This window comes from Psammomys obesus, unplaced genomic scaffold, assembly GCF_907164565.1.
Source record: "Psammomys obesus unplaced genomic scaffold, mPsaObe1.curated_primary_1811, whole genome shotgun sequence".
In the NCBI taxonomy this organism is placed as follows: Eukaryota; Metazoa; Chordata; class Mammalia; order Rodentia; family Muridae; genus Psammomys; species Psammomys obesus.
In genome coordinates, this window is record NW_026596234.1 from 60,805 (window position 1) to 80,408 (window position 19,604).

Sequence of the window (19,604 nt, forward strand, 5' to 3'; positions counted from 1 at the left end):
TGCATGAGCCATCTCTCCAACCCCATTATAAAATGTAAAAAAGAATGGAACCAAGAATCTCATACTTCTGAATGAGGATTAAGCATTCAGGGTCCTCCTTGGTGTTCAGCTTCTTTAGGACTACAGATTTTAGTATGTGTATCCTATATTATATGGCTAACATCCACTTATAGGTGAGTATGTATCATATGTGTCTTTCTGTTTCTGTGTTACCTCACTCAAGTTGATCTTTTCTAGTTCCCACCATTTACCTACAAATTTCATGATTTCCTTGTTTTTAATTGCTGAGTAGTATTCCATTGTGTAAATGTACCACACCTTCTGTATCCATTCCTCAACTGAGGGGCATCTAGGTTGTTTCCAGATTGTGGCTATAACAAATAAAGCTGCTATGAACATAGTTGAGCAAATGTCCTTATTAAATAGTGGGGCATCTTTTGGGTATATGCCTAGGAGTGGTATAGCTGGATCTTGAGGTAGCACTATTCCTAATTTTCTGAGGAAGAGCCAGATTGATTTCCAAAGTGGTTGTATAAGCTTACATTCCCACCAGCAATGGAGGAGGGGTCCCCTTTCTCCATATCCTCTCCAGCATGCATCATCCCTTGAGTTTTTTATCTTAAACATTCTGATGGGTGTGAGGTGAAATCTTAGGGTTGTTCTGATTTCACTTCCTGAATGACTGAAGATGTTGAACATTTCTGTAAGTGTTTCTCTGCCATTCGATATTCATCTGTTGAAAATTGTTTAGCTCTGTACCCATCTTTTAATTGGATTACTTGGTTAGTTGGTGTTTAACTTATTGGGTTCTTTATATATTCTGGATATTAGCCCTCTGTCAGATGTAGGGTTAGTGAAGATCTTTTCCCATTTGAAGTTGGAAAAGACAAGGAACAGGACAGGAGCCTTCCACAGAGGACCTCTGAAAGACTCTACCCACCAGGGTATCGAAGGAGATATTGAGACTCATAGCCAAACTTTAGGTAGAATGCCGGAATCCTTATGGAAGAAAATGGAGATAGAAAGACCTGGAGAGTACAGGGACTCCACAAGGAGAACAACAGAGCCAAAATACCTGGGCCCAGGGGGTCCTGCAGAGACTGATACTCCAACCAAGACCATGCATGGAGAGGAACTGTTCAAAGGAAGCCCACTGGCTGCTCAGTTTCCAAGTGGGTTCCCTAGGTACAGGGGCTGTCTCTGACATGAACTCAGTGGCCAGCTCTTTGATCACCTCCCCCTGGGGGGAGGGGTGCAGCCTTGCCAGGCTACAGAGGAAGATGAGCCCTGATAAACTAGGGATAGAAGAGGAGGAGGTCCTCTCCTATCAGGGGACCAGGGAAAGGCCACAGGGGGGGAAGAGGAAAGGTGGGCGGGACTGGGAGGAGATGAGGGAGGGGGCTACAGTGGCATACAAAGTGAATAAATTGTAATAAATAATATATAAATAAAATTAAATTTAAAAATCCCATACTTGACACAGAAGCAATGCTGAGAATAAAATGTCTTCACACTTTTTATTGAGTTGTATTCACCCATGTTTCACCTCATTAAAAAAAGAAGTAATGTTTCTAATTTCTTGGATTTTCAGCTTTACGTTCCACACTGGCAAGTCTATTTTTATGTACACCTTTGATTCTTACATTACAACACATTTAAAACACCCACTCCTTAAAACACAGCAGTTGTCAATGTTGTTTACAATATAAATTCTGAAGACAAACATTTGAATAAGTTAAGATTTATTAGCCTGAAAACAATGTGGTGTATTATTGTATATAACACCAATATATACTGAATTTCTGGCAGCAAAGTGTTTACTCATGAGAAAATTCCAATTTTCCCCTGGTTTTATAATATAAAGGCCAATCATTTCTCACTTGTTACAACTATATTTAACTGAATTATGGTTTAAAATCACAAAATGATAATATACAAATACAAAATGCTAAGAAAAGTTTAACATATAAAGGGAAAATGTCATACGCATTTTATTATTTTTTTTAAAATCCAGCATAAAGGCAAATGTGGCTTTTCAAACTGTAGCCCATATTCAATCACAGGAAAAAATTCAGTCAAGTCACCTAATATACAGAGTTTACAGATATCATTTATTTAATTTTATGTCCCCAAATTTTCAGGTAACATAAAAGTCTAGCTAACAATTAGAGTTAACATCAACAAATATCTGCAAACTACAAACATCTGCAAGTCAAGTTAGAGCATGCATTTCTCTCTGAAAGAAAAGAAGCTAAAATTGGAGTTAAAAGGCAAGGAAAAACAACTATAAACTTTCTTTAAATAGCTTATATTTAAAGTAATGTTAAGTGTACATTATATTTATAATGTAGGGCATTATATGTTTTCCCAACTATACATGCAGACTATACTGTGTGGTAAAAATGATTCAACTAACTTAAAAAAAAAAAAAAAGAAAGAAAGGAACCAAAATACCCATTTAAGTTTAGAGATATCACAGAACTATCAAACTTCTCCCTGAAAGCCACATAAGGCTAAGCTAAAAGCAAATCATAAAATCTCAGTACTTAATCCTAAATTAACACTCTAACTTGGGTTTATTATTAACAATTTACACTATTCTTTTCTTTGGGCTAAAATTTTTTTTTTTTTTATGAGCCAGCTTTTTGGATCAGCAATGAAACTTCAAGTCCTGCCCTCTGACAGCCAAAAAGATTGCTTTTTTAATTTTTTTACTTTTTTAAACTTGATAGTTCTCAACGCCAATGGCCTGGAGATAATGGATTTCACAAGTCACTGAGTTAAATTGCTCTAATGCAATGGAGCTAGTAAAATACATATATCTGTTCTTAAGAAAATTTACAAAACTAACAAGTTTTTCTCCAGAACTATAAAAGATAAAAATCTAGGAACTGGTACTCTCCTATCTATGATCAAAGGAAGACCGCAAACTGAAGTCGGGAGGCATGGGCTGTCTGTTAACACCTGCGGTCTCTCCACCTGCCCTGAGAGGTCGCAGGGAAACACCTTAGAAAACTGTTCTGGTCTTTGCAGTTCAATGACCCAGGAATCATTCCTACGGTTCAAGGAAAGCTTGTCACGCACACATTTGTTAACGGGGGTGGGGGACCAACTGCTTGGAAGTCTTTGGAAATTCCAGAAAGACATCTGGCATCTTTATTCTTCCCTCCTGCATTTCATTTTCTTTTAATAATTACAGTTGACACTTCACATGGGATCTGATTAGTTTGATTAAAATAAGGATTTTCAACATTTTCCGACCTAGAAAATGAGGAAAGTCAGAAGAACTCAGTGCCAGCAATAGAATCAGCACGTAAAATTCCAGCTGGGTGGTGGTGGGTTCACACAAGATGTTAGACCCTTACAGACTCGCCCCTTGCTTCACACAGGACACAATGCCATCGAGTTCAGTGTTTAAGTCCGCCTGCAGAAGGAGCAGATCACGCGGTCCCCAACAAGCTCAAGTTACAGTAGAACCAACAAGATGCACGCCCTGCCCCACCCCATCCCACCCCCAAGGAAAATAATTCTATGCAGTTTCTTGTTGGATTGTGCTTTAAATAAATCACACCATTGCATGAAAAGTTTTAGAGGATAGAGAGGGACCAAGAAAGGGAAAAGACACGTGTAGCTGGCCAGCAGTTTCCTCTGGGACCCCGATCCCACTCTCCCACGGCTCACTTTTCCCTGTAATACAGCAGGTAGTCCTTCAGGGGGTCAGGCAAAGGGAGGCGCAACACCCTCTGACGAAGGAAGTTTACCGGGGGCTCAGGCTTGGCCTCCCGGAAGGTCCTCTCTGCCACTTCCCTTCGATCCTCTTCGGCATCCTCACAGCTGGTGTCATCAGAGGGGTTGGAAATTCGACTGGCAAAAACCTCTTTGTCCAAGAAGACAATGGTCTCCATCCGCCTGCGACGGACTCTCCTTCTTTTGAACATAGGCGTGCTCTTCACTCCACCTCCTCTGGTGGCGTCCTGGCGCATAGCCCTCTTGATGCTGCCACGGATAGCAAGCCGGGCCAGGTCCTGCAGGCTTCGGACGGCTGGTGGGGCTGTGGGCAGGGGCAGAGGCTGTGGGTGTGGGCAGGGCAGAACCACACCTAACTTGCTGGAAGGGCTTCAAAAGAGGGAAGCATTCTAACCAAATAGGAACCAGTGGGCTACTCGGCACCATGCACCACATGTGTTTCTCAAAAGGCATTTGCAAATACACTAGTTTCTAACCCTGAAAAGGAAAGAAATACTGTCTAGCCAATCAGTCAGAGGTAAAACTTGAACTTAGGGTTTGTTCTTGCTACATAGTTTGTAACTCTACTTATTCTTCTCAATGATATAATGATATTTTGAGCCTCTACTCAAAATACAGTAATCTACATTTTTTATATAAATTTATTTGTATACATTGGTGTTTTGCCTGCATGTGTGAGGGAGTCACAACATCCCCTGGAACAGAAGTTACTGACACTTGTGAGCTGCCATGTGGGTGCTGGGAATTGAACCCAAGTCCTCTGGAAGCGCATGGTTAAGAAATGGCTCTTAAACGCTGCGCCATTTTTCCAGCCCCAGTAATCTACATTTCTAACATCCTTTTATCTACTTTAATAGTTTTACATGAGTTTAAATACATTAAACAGAAAATATAAATCACTTTTTTCCTCCAGTGCACATAACCTTCTATAAACAAGAGGCCACCCTATAGAGAGGTTCTCATGTTATCTACAACATGTTATCAAAATCATAATCCTTGCCTAGAACCCACCAATATCCTTTGTCCTAAAGGAATGCAATTCTGTAGACAAGGTAACCACAAACAGCACCTCCTCCCTCTTTTTGAGGTCCCAACCATTGTCTTTTGTCTTCTGTCCTTGAGAACATGGGGCTGTACTCTCTCTCCAGGACGATCCTGCCATTCTACTGAGGAGTTAAGGCCATGTATTTCAACAACAAATGACCTGTAGTATATCCTGCTTTCACCAACTCAATTTAAGAAAGTTTAGTTCCAGAACCTCTGCAATCCAGCTGTTTCCCCAAGATGCTAAAACAGTCCATCACTGACCATTGGGCTCCCAAGTATCAGCTGTGACCTGTCCAGCTTTCTCTGAGCGGTACCAGGAATAACTGATTCAGTTCACTATGGCCAGGCTCACAGCCCTTCTCTGAATTCCTTCCTTAGGCTTTGTGACACTCCCAAATGCTCAGTATCCACTCCACTCCTCTCTCAGTATGACCGCTGATCCTTGTTTAACATCTATTGTGTAAATGTCAATAATATAGACTAGTTCCCCAAGCTGAAATTTAGTCCCAGTAAGTCAAAGCCAACCCCAGACTCCGCAGCAATACCTTGGGCTCTCCTGTTCTTCCTTAGAAAGGTCATGTGTCCCGGAACCCTTCCTGTCTGGTGTTGTCTCAATCTTTGTTTCTTGCCTGAAGGGGAAAACCCCATCAATTTCCTGCCTGACTTCTGACTCCAACCTGCATGCATGCCACTCAGGAGGCTGCTCCAGGCAGTGCATGTCCAAGCTGCGTGGTATCACTGTGTGCTGGCTTTGCTAAATGGTTTCTCTTCTTCGCTTGGTCTCATCAACTTCAGTGATCTAGGAAGATCTGGGAAGATAGAAGCTGCAAATACCATACTCAACTGATCACTTTAGTAATTCTAACCAAAGCACACAAATATTTATCACTCAACATTAACAGTGAGCATTTCAGGAGGCAACACATGGCCAGGGTTCCTACCCAGGCTTGACAAGCCTTCATACAGAAACATTCATGTTTAATCAGATCTTCAAAGTCTTCCAAATGCTTTCATGAATCCTTGTCTTCCAAACCCAGACATTGTGCCAGAGGATGGTGTGTTCCTTATCAGGAGCCATATTTGTTTAAAGAACAAAATTTCAGAACACCAGTCTGACAAATTGACCCTCCAAATGACTGACAGGATTATACCAACACAGACGTGCAGCATCTTCAATAACATCTCAAGACCTCAACGAATGAAAACCCAACCTACAAATCGGGCGTGGTGGCACACGCCTGTAATCCCAGCCCTTAGGGAGGCAGAGGCAGTCAGATCTCTGTGAGTTCGAGACCAGCCTGGTCTACAAATTGAGTCCAAGGCTACAAAACCCTGTCTTGAAAAACAAAACAAAACAAAACAAAACAAAAACACCCTACATACCAGTCAGTTTCTCCAACATAGACCACAATGACGACACCATGGAGTCTGTGTCCCTAACTTTGCCCTGATTCTACTCCTCCTCTCTTCTCTCTAGGGAGTTCCTTCTCACCCTGAGCATAACCAAGCACAACAGAACATTACCCTCTACATATCTTCCCTAGTCATTCTAAGCTCTTTTGTGTGTTTCACTGTTGCTACTTACCAAACTTCAAGGCCTTGTCTATATCACACAACATGCAAAGTAGGACAATTTGTTAAATGAGTATCCACAAATTGAAGCATGTTTTTGGAAAAATTTCACCAAAATGTATGATGTATGTGTCAAAACTAGGTATACTAACTCACATTCAGATGCATTCTCTATCTTTCTCTCACACACACATAAAAACATACATTTTCCAAATGTTTCCAAAAGTGCTCAGAAAGTGTGATGAGTAGTCTTCATTTAGAAATCCTAAATCTTCATCACTTTGAAATTCTATTTCTGTGAGAGCTGTTTAAAATATACAACACCAGGATGAATGTCACCCCTACATTAGCTCCATGCAGAGTCTGTATCTTGGAGAGGTAAACACAAAGATTAAACCATGTGAGGCTACACAAAATTTCCCAGCCATGCAGCAGAACAAACTGCCCACCAGCATTTGCTTAAAGAAGCAAGAGCTAGGCTATGTGAGGAAGAGAGGACTGTGTTCAGGTCCCACTCCACATTCCCAGCAGGCAAGGCAAACTGCCCAGGATTCCCCAAATTAGTTCCTTTTTCTGTGAATCCTTTACTTTCAAAGCATGACCAGGAACAACACCTTATAGATTTAAAAGAAGATTAAAATCATCTAAGATGGCCTAAAATATCTTGTATAACTTGAAGATGCGGTGGGGGAGGTTAACACTCTTTAACATCAAAAGGTTTCTTGTACATTTTTTTCTATTCTAATTTTAATCAGAGATAAAAGGACAGGCAGGATGTTTATACTCACGTAGCTGGACAAGTCTGGACTGTCCTGACTCCGAACGGCAGGGCTGGACCAGAGGGGCGAAGGAAACAGCCAGAATCTTTTTTGTTTCCCAAGCAGAAGGGCCTGTGCGTGTTATCTTGGTCAGCTATCTCAAAGACAAAACAATGTTGGCTGCTGCGTAACTTATATTTAAGTATAATCACTTCTATACATCAAATCTAAATATGAAATAGCCCGTCTATGTACCACCTAATGTGATATGACTTACAACTAACATGAATATTCTTATGCAAATGCTTAACCTGAACATACTCGAGCTCCTTGAGCTACCTTCCCTTTACAAGAAATACAAATGGTAAGTCAGTTAAAGGACTAAAAAAAAAAAAAAAAAAAAAAAACGAGATGAGGAAAATGAGAGTCATACTAAATAACTTTCTAGGGTTCTTCAAAACAGTGGCTGGAGTTAAGCTGGAGAGGACCTGCCCACAGTAAAGCTAACCAAAGATGTACAACCAAAGACGAGCTACAGCACCTCAGCCATTTACCCTGAATTCTGTGTTCGCTATCAGAAGTGCAGCTGCAATGGCATCTGAGACACAAAACATCTGAGGGTCAAGCCACCTGCCCCTGCACCATCTAGGGAGCAGGAGAGGCCCAAATGCCAGATACTACCACCTTGTGGCTGTGACTACTCCACATAAATGTGTCATTTTAGAGGCCTCGGCAATCATCCTTACTCTCACTGACAGCACTTCAGGGGTCCAGTGAGATGTGCTGGCTGATACACAGCGTGTGGGTCATCAAAGCACTTTACGTTATAGGATTAATACCAAAGAAGCCAATTAAACAACACAGCCTCTGTGTGTTCAATGTGACTAGGACAGTCTACAAATGGCCTTAATAGGTCACAGAACTGATACGATTATGTGATTATCTTTTCCAAAAACACCTAACCTAGAAAATCATCCAAAACTAAGATTCTCTAAAAGGATTAAGCAGAACAATTACTAAATATTAATCATAATCAGAGATAACAGAAAAAACACTTTTTAGAAACTTTTTGTGATTTATTTTTTAATTTGTCTGTACGTGAGCGTGGGTGTAAACGTGCGTGCACAGGTGAGTGACAGGGCTCTCAGAGGCCAGCGGAGGCCATCAGATCCCCTAAATCTGGAGTTACAGACCTTTGTGAGCTGCCTGAACTCAAGTCCTCTGTAAGAACACTACGCTTGCAACTGCTAAGCATCTCTATCAGTCAGAGACTTTAAGGCAGAGCTTCTAGCTACAATGAACATCAAATATTCAAATATAATGCATAAATGAGAGTGAGACCTGACATAAGACTATAAACCTGTACTTCATAAACTGGAGGAGTAAATGGAAATAGTATGAGAAAGCCTATGCTCTTCAAATTGACCTAGAGCTAAAGTGATCTGTCAAAATATTGTAATGGAAATAAAGAAACAAACAAAGCCTTATTAATTACCTCCCTTTGACAAAAAAGACATTACTTAGAAAACTAATAAGCAAACACTGATAACCAAAGTTTATCCCTGAAGTATAACGTATACTTTAGGGGAATCAAATCACTAGTAACTGGCTTTCTCTTTATTAAAGTTAACCAGGACCTAAGTTTAAAAAAAATACAGAATTGAAGTGTATTATTCTTTAGTTCTTAATAAAACACTGGATTTGGCCACAGTCATTCTACAGAGATGAGTACACAGAAATGCTGCTTGTGTCTGTATACTTAAGTGGAGCTCGTACGCTAGATCTAAGCAACTGTACAGCAAAAATGTGCAGAAAGTTAACTGTGCAGCACTAAACATGTACAGGTTTTCTGCTCGTCATTACTCCCTAAGCAACACAGTAAAAAACCTACTTACATAGCACTGACAGACTATCAGGTATTACAAGTAATCTAGAGGTATTATAAAGTACTTGTAGGTAATACACCACTAACATGCAACGTGATATTATAGAAGGATCTGAGGCATATTTTATTATCATGAGTGGAAAGAAAGTGGTCTTATAATCAGTCCTTTGTATACTGAAGATAAAGGTCTATTTTAATACGTGGCTTATATTCTTTTGTTCTTCTCCATCAAAATATGACAAAGGTAAACTCTACCAAGCCTCGAGATCTAATTACAAATATAGGTAAAAAATACAAAGCACAGAAGAACATGCAATCCACCACTGAGAGCTATGGACTGCAAAATCCAGAGTGTAGAAAACACTATGAGACCAAAAACCTAGTCCCCTGAACAAAGAAAATATGAAAAAGAAAACCAATAGATTAAAAAACCAGAAGGACGAGGAAGATGGTCCAGTTGGTAACGTGCTTGCCATGCAAACACGAGGACCAGAGTTCCACTCCCCAGAACTCAAACAACAGGCAGGTGGTCTGGTCCACAGAGAGCCACAACACTCAGACGGGACAGGGGAGCCCCAGAGCAAGCTAGCTGCACTAGCTGACCCGGTAAACTCTGGGTTCAAGTGAGAGACCACACCTCAACACATATGGCGGAAAACAATCAAAAGAGACACCGGATGTCAGTTCTCTGGCCTGCACGTGCACACTGGAAGACACGAGCACCCACCCCACCCACACATGAACACCCATACATAGACACACACGCCTAAGACATATATCAACTAAATGCAACTTGTAAACACCAAAATGATTGACTCAAAATTAAATGACTTAAAATTACAGTCATGGAGGTGGCTACAGCTGGGATACAAAATGAATAAACTGTAATTACTATAAAATGTAACAAAAAATTACATTCATGAACTCTCTTAAGCACTGTAAGTTACAAGCCAGTCTATACAAGAAAATTTTTGAAAAGGGAGGAATTTGTAAAATGCTTTTTATCAAAGTATTGAGTGAGTACACCAATAAGACCAAAAAAAAAAAAAAAAAAAAAAAGGGGGGGGGGGGGGGGGAAAAAAAAGGGGGGAGGAAAAAAAAAAAAAAAAAAAAAAAGGGTGGGGGATGAGGGAGAAAAAGTAGGGAGGAGGAAAGAAGAAAACAGAAAAACAAGTGCCAGAGGGAAAGGGGGTAACAGAAGGGTCACGCATAGTGCAGAGGGTACGGAGGACTCCGGCACAGCCACACCTGCCCTTGGCTAGTAGGACGGCAAAAGCAAGAGCAGCACCCATAAACTGACTCGGAGAGAGTGCACACAGGTCAGCGGTGTAGGGAACCTGACCTTCTCTTCTAAGGGCATGACGAGGATCCCCCCAACTTTGAGAAGGTTCTTCATGTACTCTTCGTGTTCTTTCTGCACACCAGCCCCACAGTACACACGATCGTACTGACAGCAGTCTGGGGCAATCTCCAGGCAATTGCCAGTCACAAAGGAAGGTTCGCAGAAGTCAAATCTGCAGGGGAAAAAGCTTTCTGTAACTCCGTGGGCCACCGCAACAAGTGCGGAAGACAAATTTATGCTTATCATAGGTTATGTTTTAGCTACAGAACCACAGAACAATGTAACACTTTGCAGACCCAGGAGCTAAAAGCTACAACTTTCAAATAGTTATACTATATAAACAGAACCTTACAAATTACAAACAAAACAGAATGAAAGTGAAACTTCCAATAGGATCCAAATATAAAGCAACACCAGCTGCTATTTTTTTTTTTTTTTTACGGTTTTCACAATCATCAGCAACTGGAGATTTTCTTAGATTTTGATTTCTGTATTCATTGTGTGTGTGTGTGTGTGTGTGTGTATGCAAATGGGTGTGCCGCAGCGTGTGCGAAGGCTCCAGATGACGACTGTAGGAGTCAGTTCTCTTTTCACCAGTGGGTCCCAGAGATCAAGCTCAGGTCATCACCCTGGGCGACAGGTGCCTTTACCTCCTGAATCATCTTGCCAGGCCCAACAGGAGGTTTTTAAAAAGCACCTTTTTTTTTAGATAGGATCTCTCTACTGGCTAGCCTGGGAACCTGCTATGAAGACCCAACTGCTCAAATTCACAAAGATATGCCTGCTTCTGCCCACCACTGCTGGCAAAAAAACAAAACAAAACAAAACAAAACAAAACAAAACAAAACAAAACAAAACACCAACAACTTTTTATTCTCTTAAATGTCCATTCTTTAAGAGCTTTAGTGGCATATTTTAAACATGAAGAGCTACTTACATAAACTGTTCAAAAAACCCATAACCATTATTTTAAACAATTAGGTGATCATCATTTTCTATACTGGAACATGAAAACTCAACACAAGTTTTTTTGTTTTTCCTCTTCTCCTACTATACTAGTGAACAATTGATGTCAAGTATCATAACTTACAAAACACAAGCCAGCCAGGTGTGGTAGTACATGCCTTTAATCCCAGCACTCAGAAGAGAGAGGCAAATGGAGCTCTATAAATTTGAGGCCAGCCAGGTCTACATAGTGAATTCCAGGACAGCCAAGGCTACATGAAGAGACCTTGCCACAACAAACCAAAAAATAATAGGAAAAAAAAAAAACCTATAAAGCCATTAATACCAGAGAATGTTAAAACAGTCACTAGGGTAGACACACATATAACCTGGGATCATCCAACCACACTTTAACCTCGCTGGCATACGCATACTAAGACACTAGCTTTTTCTATCTATAACACTATCTATAGCTATAACTAACAACCATGTTAAACACTTTGTTTGAACTGATGGGTAGCATCTGCGCGTACTTGTCAAAACTGTCACTTGTTCTGATGAAGACATCCAGTTTCTGCTTTGCGTACTCAGTCACGTCTGAATGGAGCTCCACTCCGTGGTTCACGCCAAAAGGACCTGAATGTGGGAGAGAACCCTTGCTCAGTTGTTTTCTGTACTTTCTTTCCTACCACACAGATAATTCTTAGTGTATAATGACAGAAACTCACAAGGTTTTGAGGGCTCAGCACATTCGTGTCTCTAAACTACCCAAGGGAGTCTTTCAGTGTATAGCATAGTTTCCATTCATTAACACAGTATTTATTTTGATGGCTGGGCTTCTGAAAAAGCTCTCAAACATTAAAAGAATCCTTTGCAAGTTGAAAAAAAAAAAAAAAAGCCAAGAGTAGTGGCTTTTACTGACAAATGTAAGAAACCTATATTTAGAAATGAAACTTATATTAGGATTTATGGATTATCACTGCTGGCAGTATCAAGTGCCACAGTGTATCCAAGCTTTCTCTTTTCCTAGGCATTAAGGCGTGTGTGTGTGTGTGTGTGTGTGTGTGCGCATGCGGCACACTTATGCCTAGATGCATGAGTGTTCACGGCAGAAGTCAAAGTCAGTATCTTCCATTCCCCATTACTTTTTGAAACAGGGTCCCAGTGGATCTTGAGGTCACCAACTCAGCTAAACTGGTCAGCCAAGCAAGCTCCTAGAAGCCTATCTTCTGCCAGCTCTGAGATAATAGACACACATTGCTGCACCTGGCCTTTTTACATGTATTCTGGGGATTTGGACTCAGTTTTTCATGCCTGTATAGTATCTGCACATCTGAGCTATCACCTCAGCTCCTTAGGCTCTTTCTTTTGATTTTTCAAGACAGAGTTTCCCTGTATAGCCTTGGCTGTTCGGCTGTTCTAGAACTGTACACCAGGCTGGCCTCGAACTTACAGAGATCCGCCTGCCCCTGCTCCCAGAGTGCTAGGATTAAAGGCGTGGGCCACCACCGCTCAGCTGTATCCTTAGGCTCTTTCAAGATTTATTTATTATGTATACAATGTTCTGTCTGCATATACACCTACTCGCCAGAAGAGGGCACCAGATCTCATTATAGATGGTTGGGAGCCACAGTGTGGTTGCTGGGTAATGAACTCAGGACCTCTGGAAGAGCAGCCAGGGCTCTTAACCTCTGAGCCATTTCTCCAGGGCCCCTTAGTCTCTTTTCAATAGCACTTAAAAAAATATTTATTTAACTTTGCATGCATTGGTATTTTGCCTGCATGTATGTCTGCGGGTGTTGGATCCCCTGGAACTGGAGTTACAAACAGTTGTGGGTGCTGGAAATTGAACCTGGATTCTCTGGAAGAGCAGCCAGGGCTCTTAACCAGTGAGCCATCACTCCAGCCCCTCAGTGGCATTTTAAAATATATTTATTTATTTTATGTAGATGAGTGCTCTATCTGCATGTACACCTGCATGCCAGAAGGGGGCATCAGATCCCAGTATAAATCTGATGGTTGTGAGCTACCACGTGGTTGCTGAGAATTGAACTCAGGACTTCTGAAAGAGCAGACAGTGCTCTTAACCACTGAGCCATCTCTCCAGCTCCTCAATAGCATTTTTAATATAGGCAGTTTTATTATCTATTTCCCTAGTCAAAACCATTGCCTTAGCTAACCAAATTAAGATTAAAAAACATTTCAATTAAGAAGAAGAGCAAGTAACATCTGAAGTCTTTGGCTCACTATAACATTTTACACAAAGCAGGAATTCAACAGCTCTTCAGCTGATAACCCTGGTAATATCAGAAATGGCCATATTCATATACTCATTCTTACAACTTAGAGAGAAAATAGCCTCAACAGCTCTAAATGTGAAAACCTAATAAATCACTTCCATCTCTAAGAGGTCCTTAAAAATGCATAAATTTCTTACCTTTTTTAGTGGCAAACAAAAACAACAAAAAAGGAACTGTTACAAAGAAATTCAACTACCGAAGGATTTTAGTGACACTCAGTGGAAAAGAAGAGCAAAAGCGTGATTCAATTAAATCAGGAAATCACGTAAGGTCAAGACTTACACACCGTTTCGGTTTTCCATCATTCACAGAAGAATGTAGCAGTACAGATGGGAGGGGACAAAGGAAAGCCCTCCCCACCCACCGACTCAACTCAGAGCCTAGAGGTGGGTATTACCCAGTCGCCCACCCCCTTGTCTCAGACAACTGATAGGAGGGCCATGATCTCCAGCAGGGCATGCACTATAAAATCTGCTATCTATAGCACACTATACTAAGGCAGAAGGAACACAAGCTCTGTACCCACACTCACCTAGAATGAGGCCCACCATGGAGCTGAGGTAGCCAGTCCCACTGCCCAAATTGAGAAAAGAGAGCCCAGGCTGCAGATCCAGAGCTTCCATCACCTCCGAGTAGATGCACGGGGCTGAGAGATGAATGTTTCCATGTTTCCACGCCAAATCTTTGTATGCATTTTCTTTAAATTCTTCAAGATAATAATCTGCTCGGTCAATAGCTCGGAAAGCCTGCTCTACTAAGTCCGTCCGGATGTACTGGGCTTCCTTCAAATTATCAATGAGCTCATCGTTGTCCTCACCAGCACTCACAGCACCGCCCATGTTCAAGATTACAATCAAGCAAGACTACAATTAAAATTTTAATAACTATTTACATTAAGGGCAAGAGTAAAACAATAAAAGCTCTAAATAAATGCTATTTCCAAATTCTGAGTTCTGAATGTAATAAAGATGGGAGTATCTTTGGTCAATAACTACTTCACCCTCCACAGATGCTGGTACTGGTGGCAGGGACTACAGGGCCAGAGGGATAGTTCAGTGGGTGAAGCACTTGCCACACAAAGCCCATGATCTGAGCTCACTCCCCAGAACCTACATAAAGTTGAGAGTAACCAATGCCATAGGCTTGTCCTCCGATCTCCTCATGCACACAATGGCATATGTGAGCCCACACACACCATAATTTAATTAGGAAAAACAAAAAAACAACAACCTAAGCTTCACTAGAATTTTAAGCTAACAGCAAGTAATAAGCCATTTGATGTTTAATTGAAATTCAATTTAAAAAATACATTATTTTACTTGGGAAGTATATATGCCAAACTGTGACCCCTAAGTGTCACAGTTTGTAGGAGTGGGCCCAAAGGATCCTAGGGATCAAACTAAGATCTTTAGGCTGAGTTGCAGATAGTTTTACCTGCTGAGCCATCCGGAGGTTCAAATTTAAACGGTATCCCAACGCTAACTGGAACACTACATCTCAACACACACATAAACTCACTCACAACAAGCAATCCATCCAACCTACTGATTTTGTTACTCTGATGTTTAATTTTTAGGTAAAAATATCCACAATACTTTCTCCCCAAATAGGACATATTGTGACAAACACCTTATTGTAACAAACAAAATCCGTTTCAAGGCCAAAGTTTAGCCGTAGAAGGGGTCACTTCACAGGACTTTGTGGCCTACTTCCCTACACAGTCTCTCCTTGCTCTCTAAGAAGTACACTTATTTTCTCTGTCTCAGTGAAGAAAGCACCAAAGACTAAAATACAATATGGCCTGATCCAGCGAACAGGGAATATTCTTTACCCTGGAGGTCTTTTTCTTCGTAGCAAATGAAAAGTATCTTCCCCAGTTTTTCACTGACCTCAGGTGACTCTTCCAAACTAATAGCTTTATTCCTACAAGATGGTGATGCTGATATAAACTGCTGAAGAAGAGACTATCGAACCACAGAACGATGGTCGATTTTCTGAATCAAAAGCGCTCCTGTTCAGGAGGGTAAGGGCATCTTCAGTGAGGTCCAGGACAGCATGAACTATATAAAAACCTGTCTCAAACAACAATAACAAAGCTGTTACGGCCCCTCTTTCCTTACACTCTTCTCCCTGGAATACTGAAGACAGGCCCTATACACACCCACGTACACAACCAGTACCAAAAGGTGACCTACGCCTAGGAATGAAAATCAACTACTACTCTGGCATCTTACAACAGGTTAAAAAAAAAACAAAAAACTATGTCTTGATGCAATTTCTTTTCCACTTTATGATGAAATAATCCATACTCAAAATAAAAAAAAAAAAAAAGATTTTTTTTTTTTAGGGGGAAGGGTATTTGAGACAGGGTTTCTCCTTGTAGCCCTGGCTGTCTTGGAACTTGCTCTGTAGACCAAAAAAATAATTTTTCAAATTATGGTTCAATTGTTAATTTAACCTACTTTCAAAGTGAATTCAGAGCCCTTGTCCCAGCTGTAACTAGTCCGTAGTGCTAATAAGGTTGGGCTTAATCTTGGATAAGCCACTTAGTTCTACTGCTCTAACACAGTCATATTAAAATTTGGGACACCAGTTGAATAATGCTTACAGGCCAACTTAGGAAAAGCCCTTTAAAAACCACATATCCTACTGAAACAAGAAAGCCATCCTCTTCACCCTGAATATATTCTGTCACTGTCTTGGCTCCACTAGTTAACAATCTTCAGCAGGTACCATATGTTAGATATATTTCACTTTGTACTAGATATTTATGTTAACTGAACTTTTTTTCTCATGTGAAAGCTTACTCCATGTTAAAAGAGCAGAATTTCAATAAAACCGAAAATAACCTTTCACAGTTGCCACCCACCAGTCAGCACTACATTAAACCTCAGAAGACAAAGGCAAAAAGCTGGTCTTAGTTTACTAAACTTTTCACAGTCACAGACAGCAAGAGGAACTATGGTGAAACCCAGCACTGTCTAGCCAAAGGCTTTGTTTTGTGCACAGCATGGACACAGGTGTTAAAGACTCACAGAAGAACAAATTTCTTGTTAATACTTTGATAATCAAGTGTAATGTGCATTTTATTGGTAAACTGTCATGTGCTTTGTCAGTTTGTTGAAAGTGGATGATGAGAGCAAGGACTCTCTTGTACCAACTCCAGTATGTTTGTTTGCAGTGGCCTCCAAATGTTTTCCAAGGTACCTTTTCCTGGGACTGGGTAGGTACCTAATTCTATGATGGGAGAAAGGGAGATCAAAATAGCCCAAGAGTAAAACATTATGTCATTGAGAATAGCTAAAAGGTTAGTCATTTACAAAAGTGTTGTTTATTGCATGATATAAAAATGCCTTGGTAGGAACAGGAAGCCAGAAATTCGGCCATGGAAATCTCATGTATGGAGAGAAAGTTCAACTGGGAACTCCAGCTGTCTGCCTCAACTTCTCCAGTCTATTTGTACTACCTGACTGTAAGTGCCCAACTTGATTATGAATTATATATATTAAACTTAATATATATATTAATTTTATATATTAAACTTAGAAGCTTCACCTAGGGCTCTCTATCAGGAACTCCAAATGGCTAACTCAAATGGGACTTTCCCAGATGATTCCTGCTATTATGTTTTGTTTGTTCTCTCAATGGGGCTAAATTCCTACTAGATATGAATACTCAATCTGGTATTTCTATTTACTACTGCTGCCACTACTCACCTACTACCTACTTCTTTTACTTTTGCTGGCTATGTGTACTTAATAAACTCACTCATTTAACACAGATGGCTATCACAGATCATGCCCCAGACTGCAGATCATTCTCTAGACTACACAGAACGCCAAGGTGGCCCTATCTATTGCTATTGGTGGGGTGAACAGTAATAGAGTCTGATCCTTAATATTAGCTTTCTCTGACAATCTAATGTTGCCTTGCATGGAAGCATCACTGCTTGCTGCTGAGATACACATGATCAGTGGCCATATTAAAAAAAAAAAAAAAAAAGCCCTACAGCGCACTTGAAAACATCCTCCCCCAAACAAATAGTATCACTGCACAATAACGCAACGTAGTAGAAAGGCAAAGAATCATTTTTAGGAGGCTGTCCTTCCCACACTGCGCTCCACACTTCACTACCGGCTGTAACGCTTCTGACAGTTCCTACTCAGCAGTGATTAGCACAGGCCAACAGACCAGGAGGGCACGGGGAAACACTGAGCAGTGGTGGTGCACAGGACTCAGAGCAGACAGCAACAACACGAGTGAAGCTGGACTAGCGGGGCCCTGTTTCCTATCTATACTGAATCTGGAAAAAAACCACACAGGCAGGCCCGCAGCCAAATCTGGATGCCACTTCTTAAGGGGATGCCTTGCTGGGAAAATGGACCCCAAACCATCATTCTGCCAACTCCTACTGTTTTATGCATAGAAAAGCTTCGGGACTACCAGAATTGAAAAGAAAAAAAAAAAAAAAAAAAAGACAAGAAAAACTCGTTTCTTCCCACAACTATCCCCAGCCAGGTCTCAGGATGGAGAAAAAGCAGGACCAAGAAAGAGACCAAAATCACCTCAGAGGGCCCACTTCAATTCCCTGTACATGTAATCAGTGCTGAGTGTCTTAAACACCTCGTCCTAGAAAGAAACCCTGCCAAACAGCGGAATGGAGCCCACTTTAGCCATGTCTTCGATGACAAGAACACAGAACAACCGTGCAGGCCCAAGAGAGCAGAGAGGCAGATACTCAGATGACTGGGTTGATGGCAGAGCCACAGGCCTAATAAAAACCAAACAAAGGGCCCAGGCCTCTCCAAGTTCTCTCCAGCCACTTTAGTCCTTTCCCCAGCTGGATCACTCTTTTCTCTTCTGCAGGATAATCTGCCTTCTTACAAATAACCGCCCAAGGTGGAATTTGTTTCAAGCCTTGTCAAGGTCCGACGTGCCCTTAAGCTAATTGCAAATATGTCCTACTTAAATCAGAAATAGGCTGTAGATCTAGAGCAAACAGACCCCAGAGTACGCAACAGGCGCGGGGCGAGGGGCGGGGAGGGGGCCCACTGGAGGAGAGGTGCTAGTGTAGTGTGGAGGGTGCTGGACAAGGAGACTGGGGGGGGGGGGCAGGCGCTGGTGCTCGAAACTCTCGGAGATGCTAAGAGACACGGATGCTGGGAACGGATAATCAGAGCTGGAAAAGGGATACGGAGGAAAGGGCCAAGGGGCAGAGACAGCTCTACCTCGGCGCTCAGCAGCCCTGGCTTAGACTCCGACAGCAGTTCTTCGGGCTCTTGTGTCGCTTCGCACCGACCTCGGCCGCTGTAAACATCCGCTGCTTCTTTTGCGCCTGCGCGCGCTACAGCGGCTCTGAGCATGTGCGGTTGGGGAATTTCTTAAAGGGGCAATGGCGCTGACCGCGGTCTGTACCTTTCCACACACTGATCTGAGTGCCTTAGTGGGTCCCTGCGTCGGTGGCCACTTTTTGGTCTCAGAACATGTCCCTGGCCTAGTGATATGAGAAGATGCTCTCTTGTCAGCGAGAGAAAGGTATTTTGTCTGCAGGGTTCGGAGTGGGCACACGTGGTCCCTCTGCTTATGGACACTAAAGGACACAGCCCCCACAGCAGGAAAGGCGGAAATGAAGAAAAAGGGTGATAGGTTGGTTGCCCACGTCTGCAGGAGTTACAACACAAATGACTGCAGGCTACCTGCCAGACCACCGGGGCCAGGGCATGGCTATCTGCACACTTGAACCTTGCAGTCCTTCAGCAGTTCTCCTGACCATTTCAGAGAAACCTACAAAACAGATCACAGGGCTACCTGTCAAGACTGTTGTGAGTTTTGTTCTTCCAGTTTTGACTGCGAAGCAGAAACCTGTTCCGTATCATTGTGATTGCACATCTCCTCTACTCGGCTTGGAGGGTACATGTTGAAGAAAGTAGCGTCAAGATGGAAGGAGCCTGGGTTCCTGAGTCAACGTCTGTAAGGGAGTCACTCAGCCTGATTGTGTTATGAATGAA

At 41.8% G+C, this 19,604-nt stretch overlaps 1 protein-coding gene across 3 annotated transcripts; it reads right to left on the minus strand.

The window, feature by feature from the left end:
* Nucleotides 1-1,498: 1,498 nt before the first annotated feature.
* Nucleotides 1,499-18,911, minus strand: Pcmtd2 (protein-L-isoaspartate (D-aspartate) O-methyltransferase domain containing 2). Of its 3 annotated transcripts, none has more exons than XM_055596040.1 (6): nucleotides 18,825-18,911; nucleotides 14,129-14,459; nucleotides 11,830-11,932; nucleotides 10,352-10,523; nucleotides 7,155-7,278; nucleotides 1,499-4,051 (listed from the first exon to the last, which is right to left on the minus strand). In XM_055596040.1, exons 2-6 carry the CDS (start codon nucleotides 14,433-14,435, stop codon nucleotides 3,678-3,680), a joined length of 1,080 nt encoding a protein of 359 aa, XP_055452015.1. In that variant the 5' UTR covers nucleotides 14,436-14,459; nucleotides 18,825-18,911; the 3' UTR covers nucleotides 1,499-3,677. The 3 variants fall into 3 exon arrangements, with proteins under 3 accessions (XP_055452015.1, XP_055452017.1, XP_055452016.1); XM_055596042.1 differs by having other exon boundaries at nucleotides 3,970-4,224; XM_055596041.1 differs by lacking the exon at nucleotides 1,499-4,051 and adding an exon at nucleotides 4,231-5,423.
* Between the last annotated feature and the right edge of the window lie 693 nt (nucleotides 18,912-19,604).

Bases quoted from the DNA above. Each gene is read 5' to 3' on its own strand.
- Pcmtd2 (XM_055596040.1), bottom strand. From the start codon at position 14,435: ATGGGCGGTGCTGTGAGTGCTGGTGAGGACAACGATGAGCTCATTGAT. The intron at 10,524-11,829 runs GTACGCGCAGAT...TTTCCCCTGCAG, and splicing joins ACAAGTGACAGTTTTGACAA to ATTTGACTTCTGCGAACCTT. The intron at 7,279-10,351 runs GTCAGGTTCCCT...TCTTTGAGATAG, and splicing joins TCATGCCCTTAGAAGAGAAG to CTGACCAAGATAACACGCAC.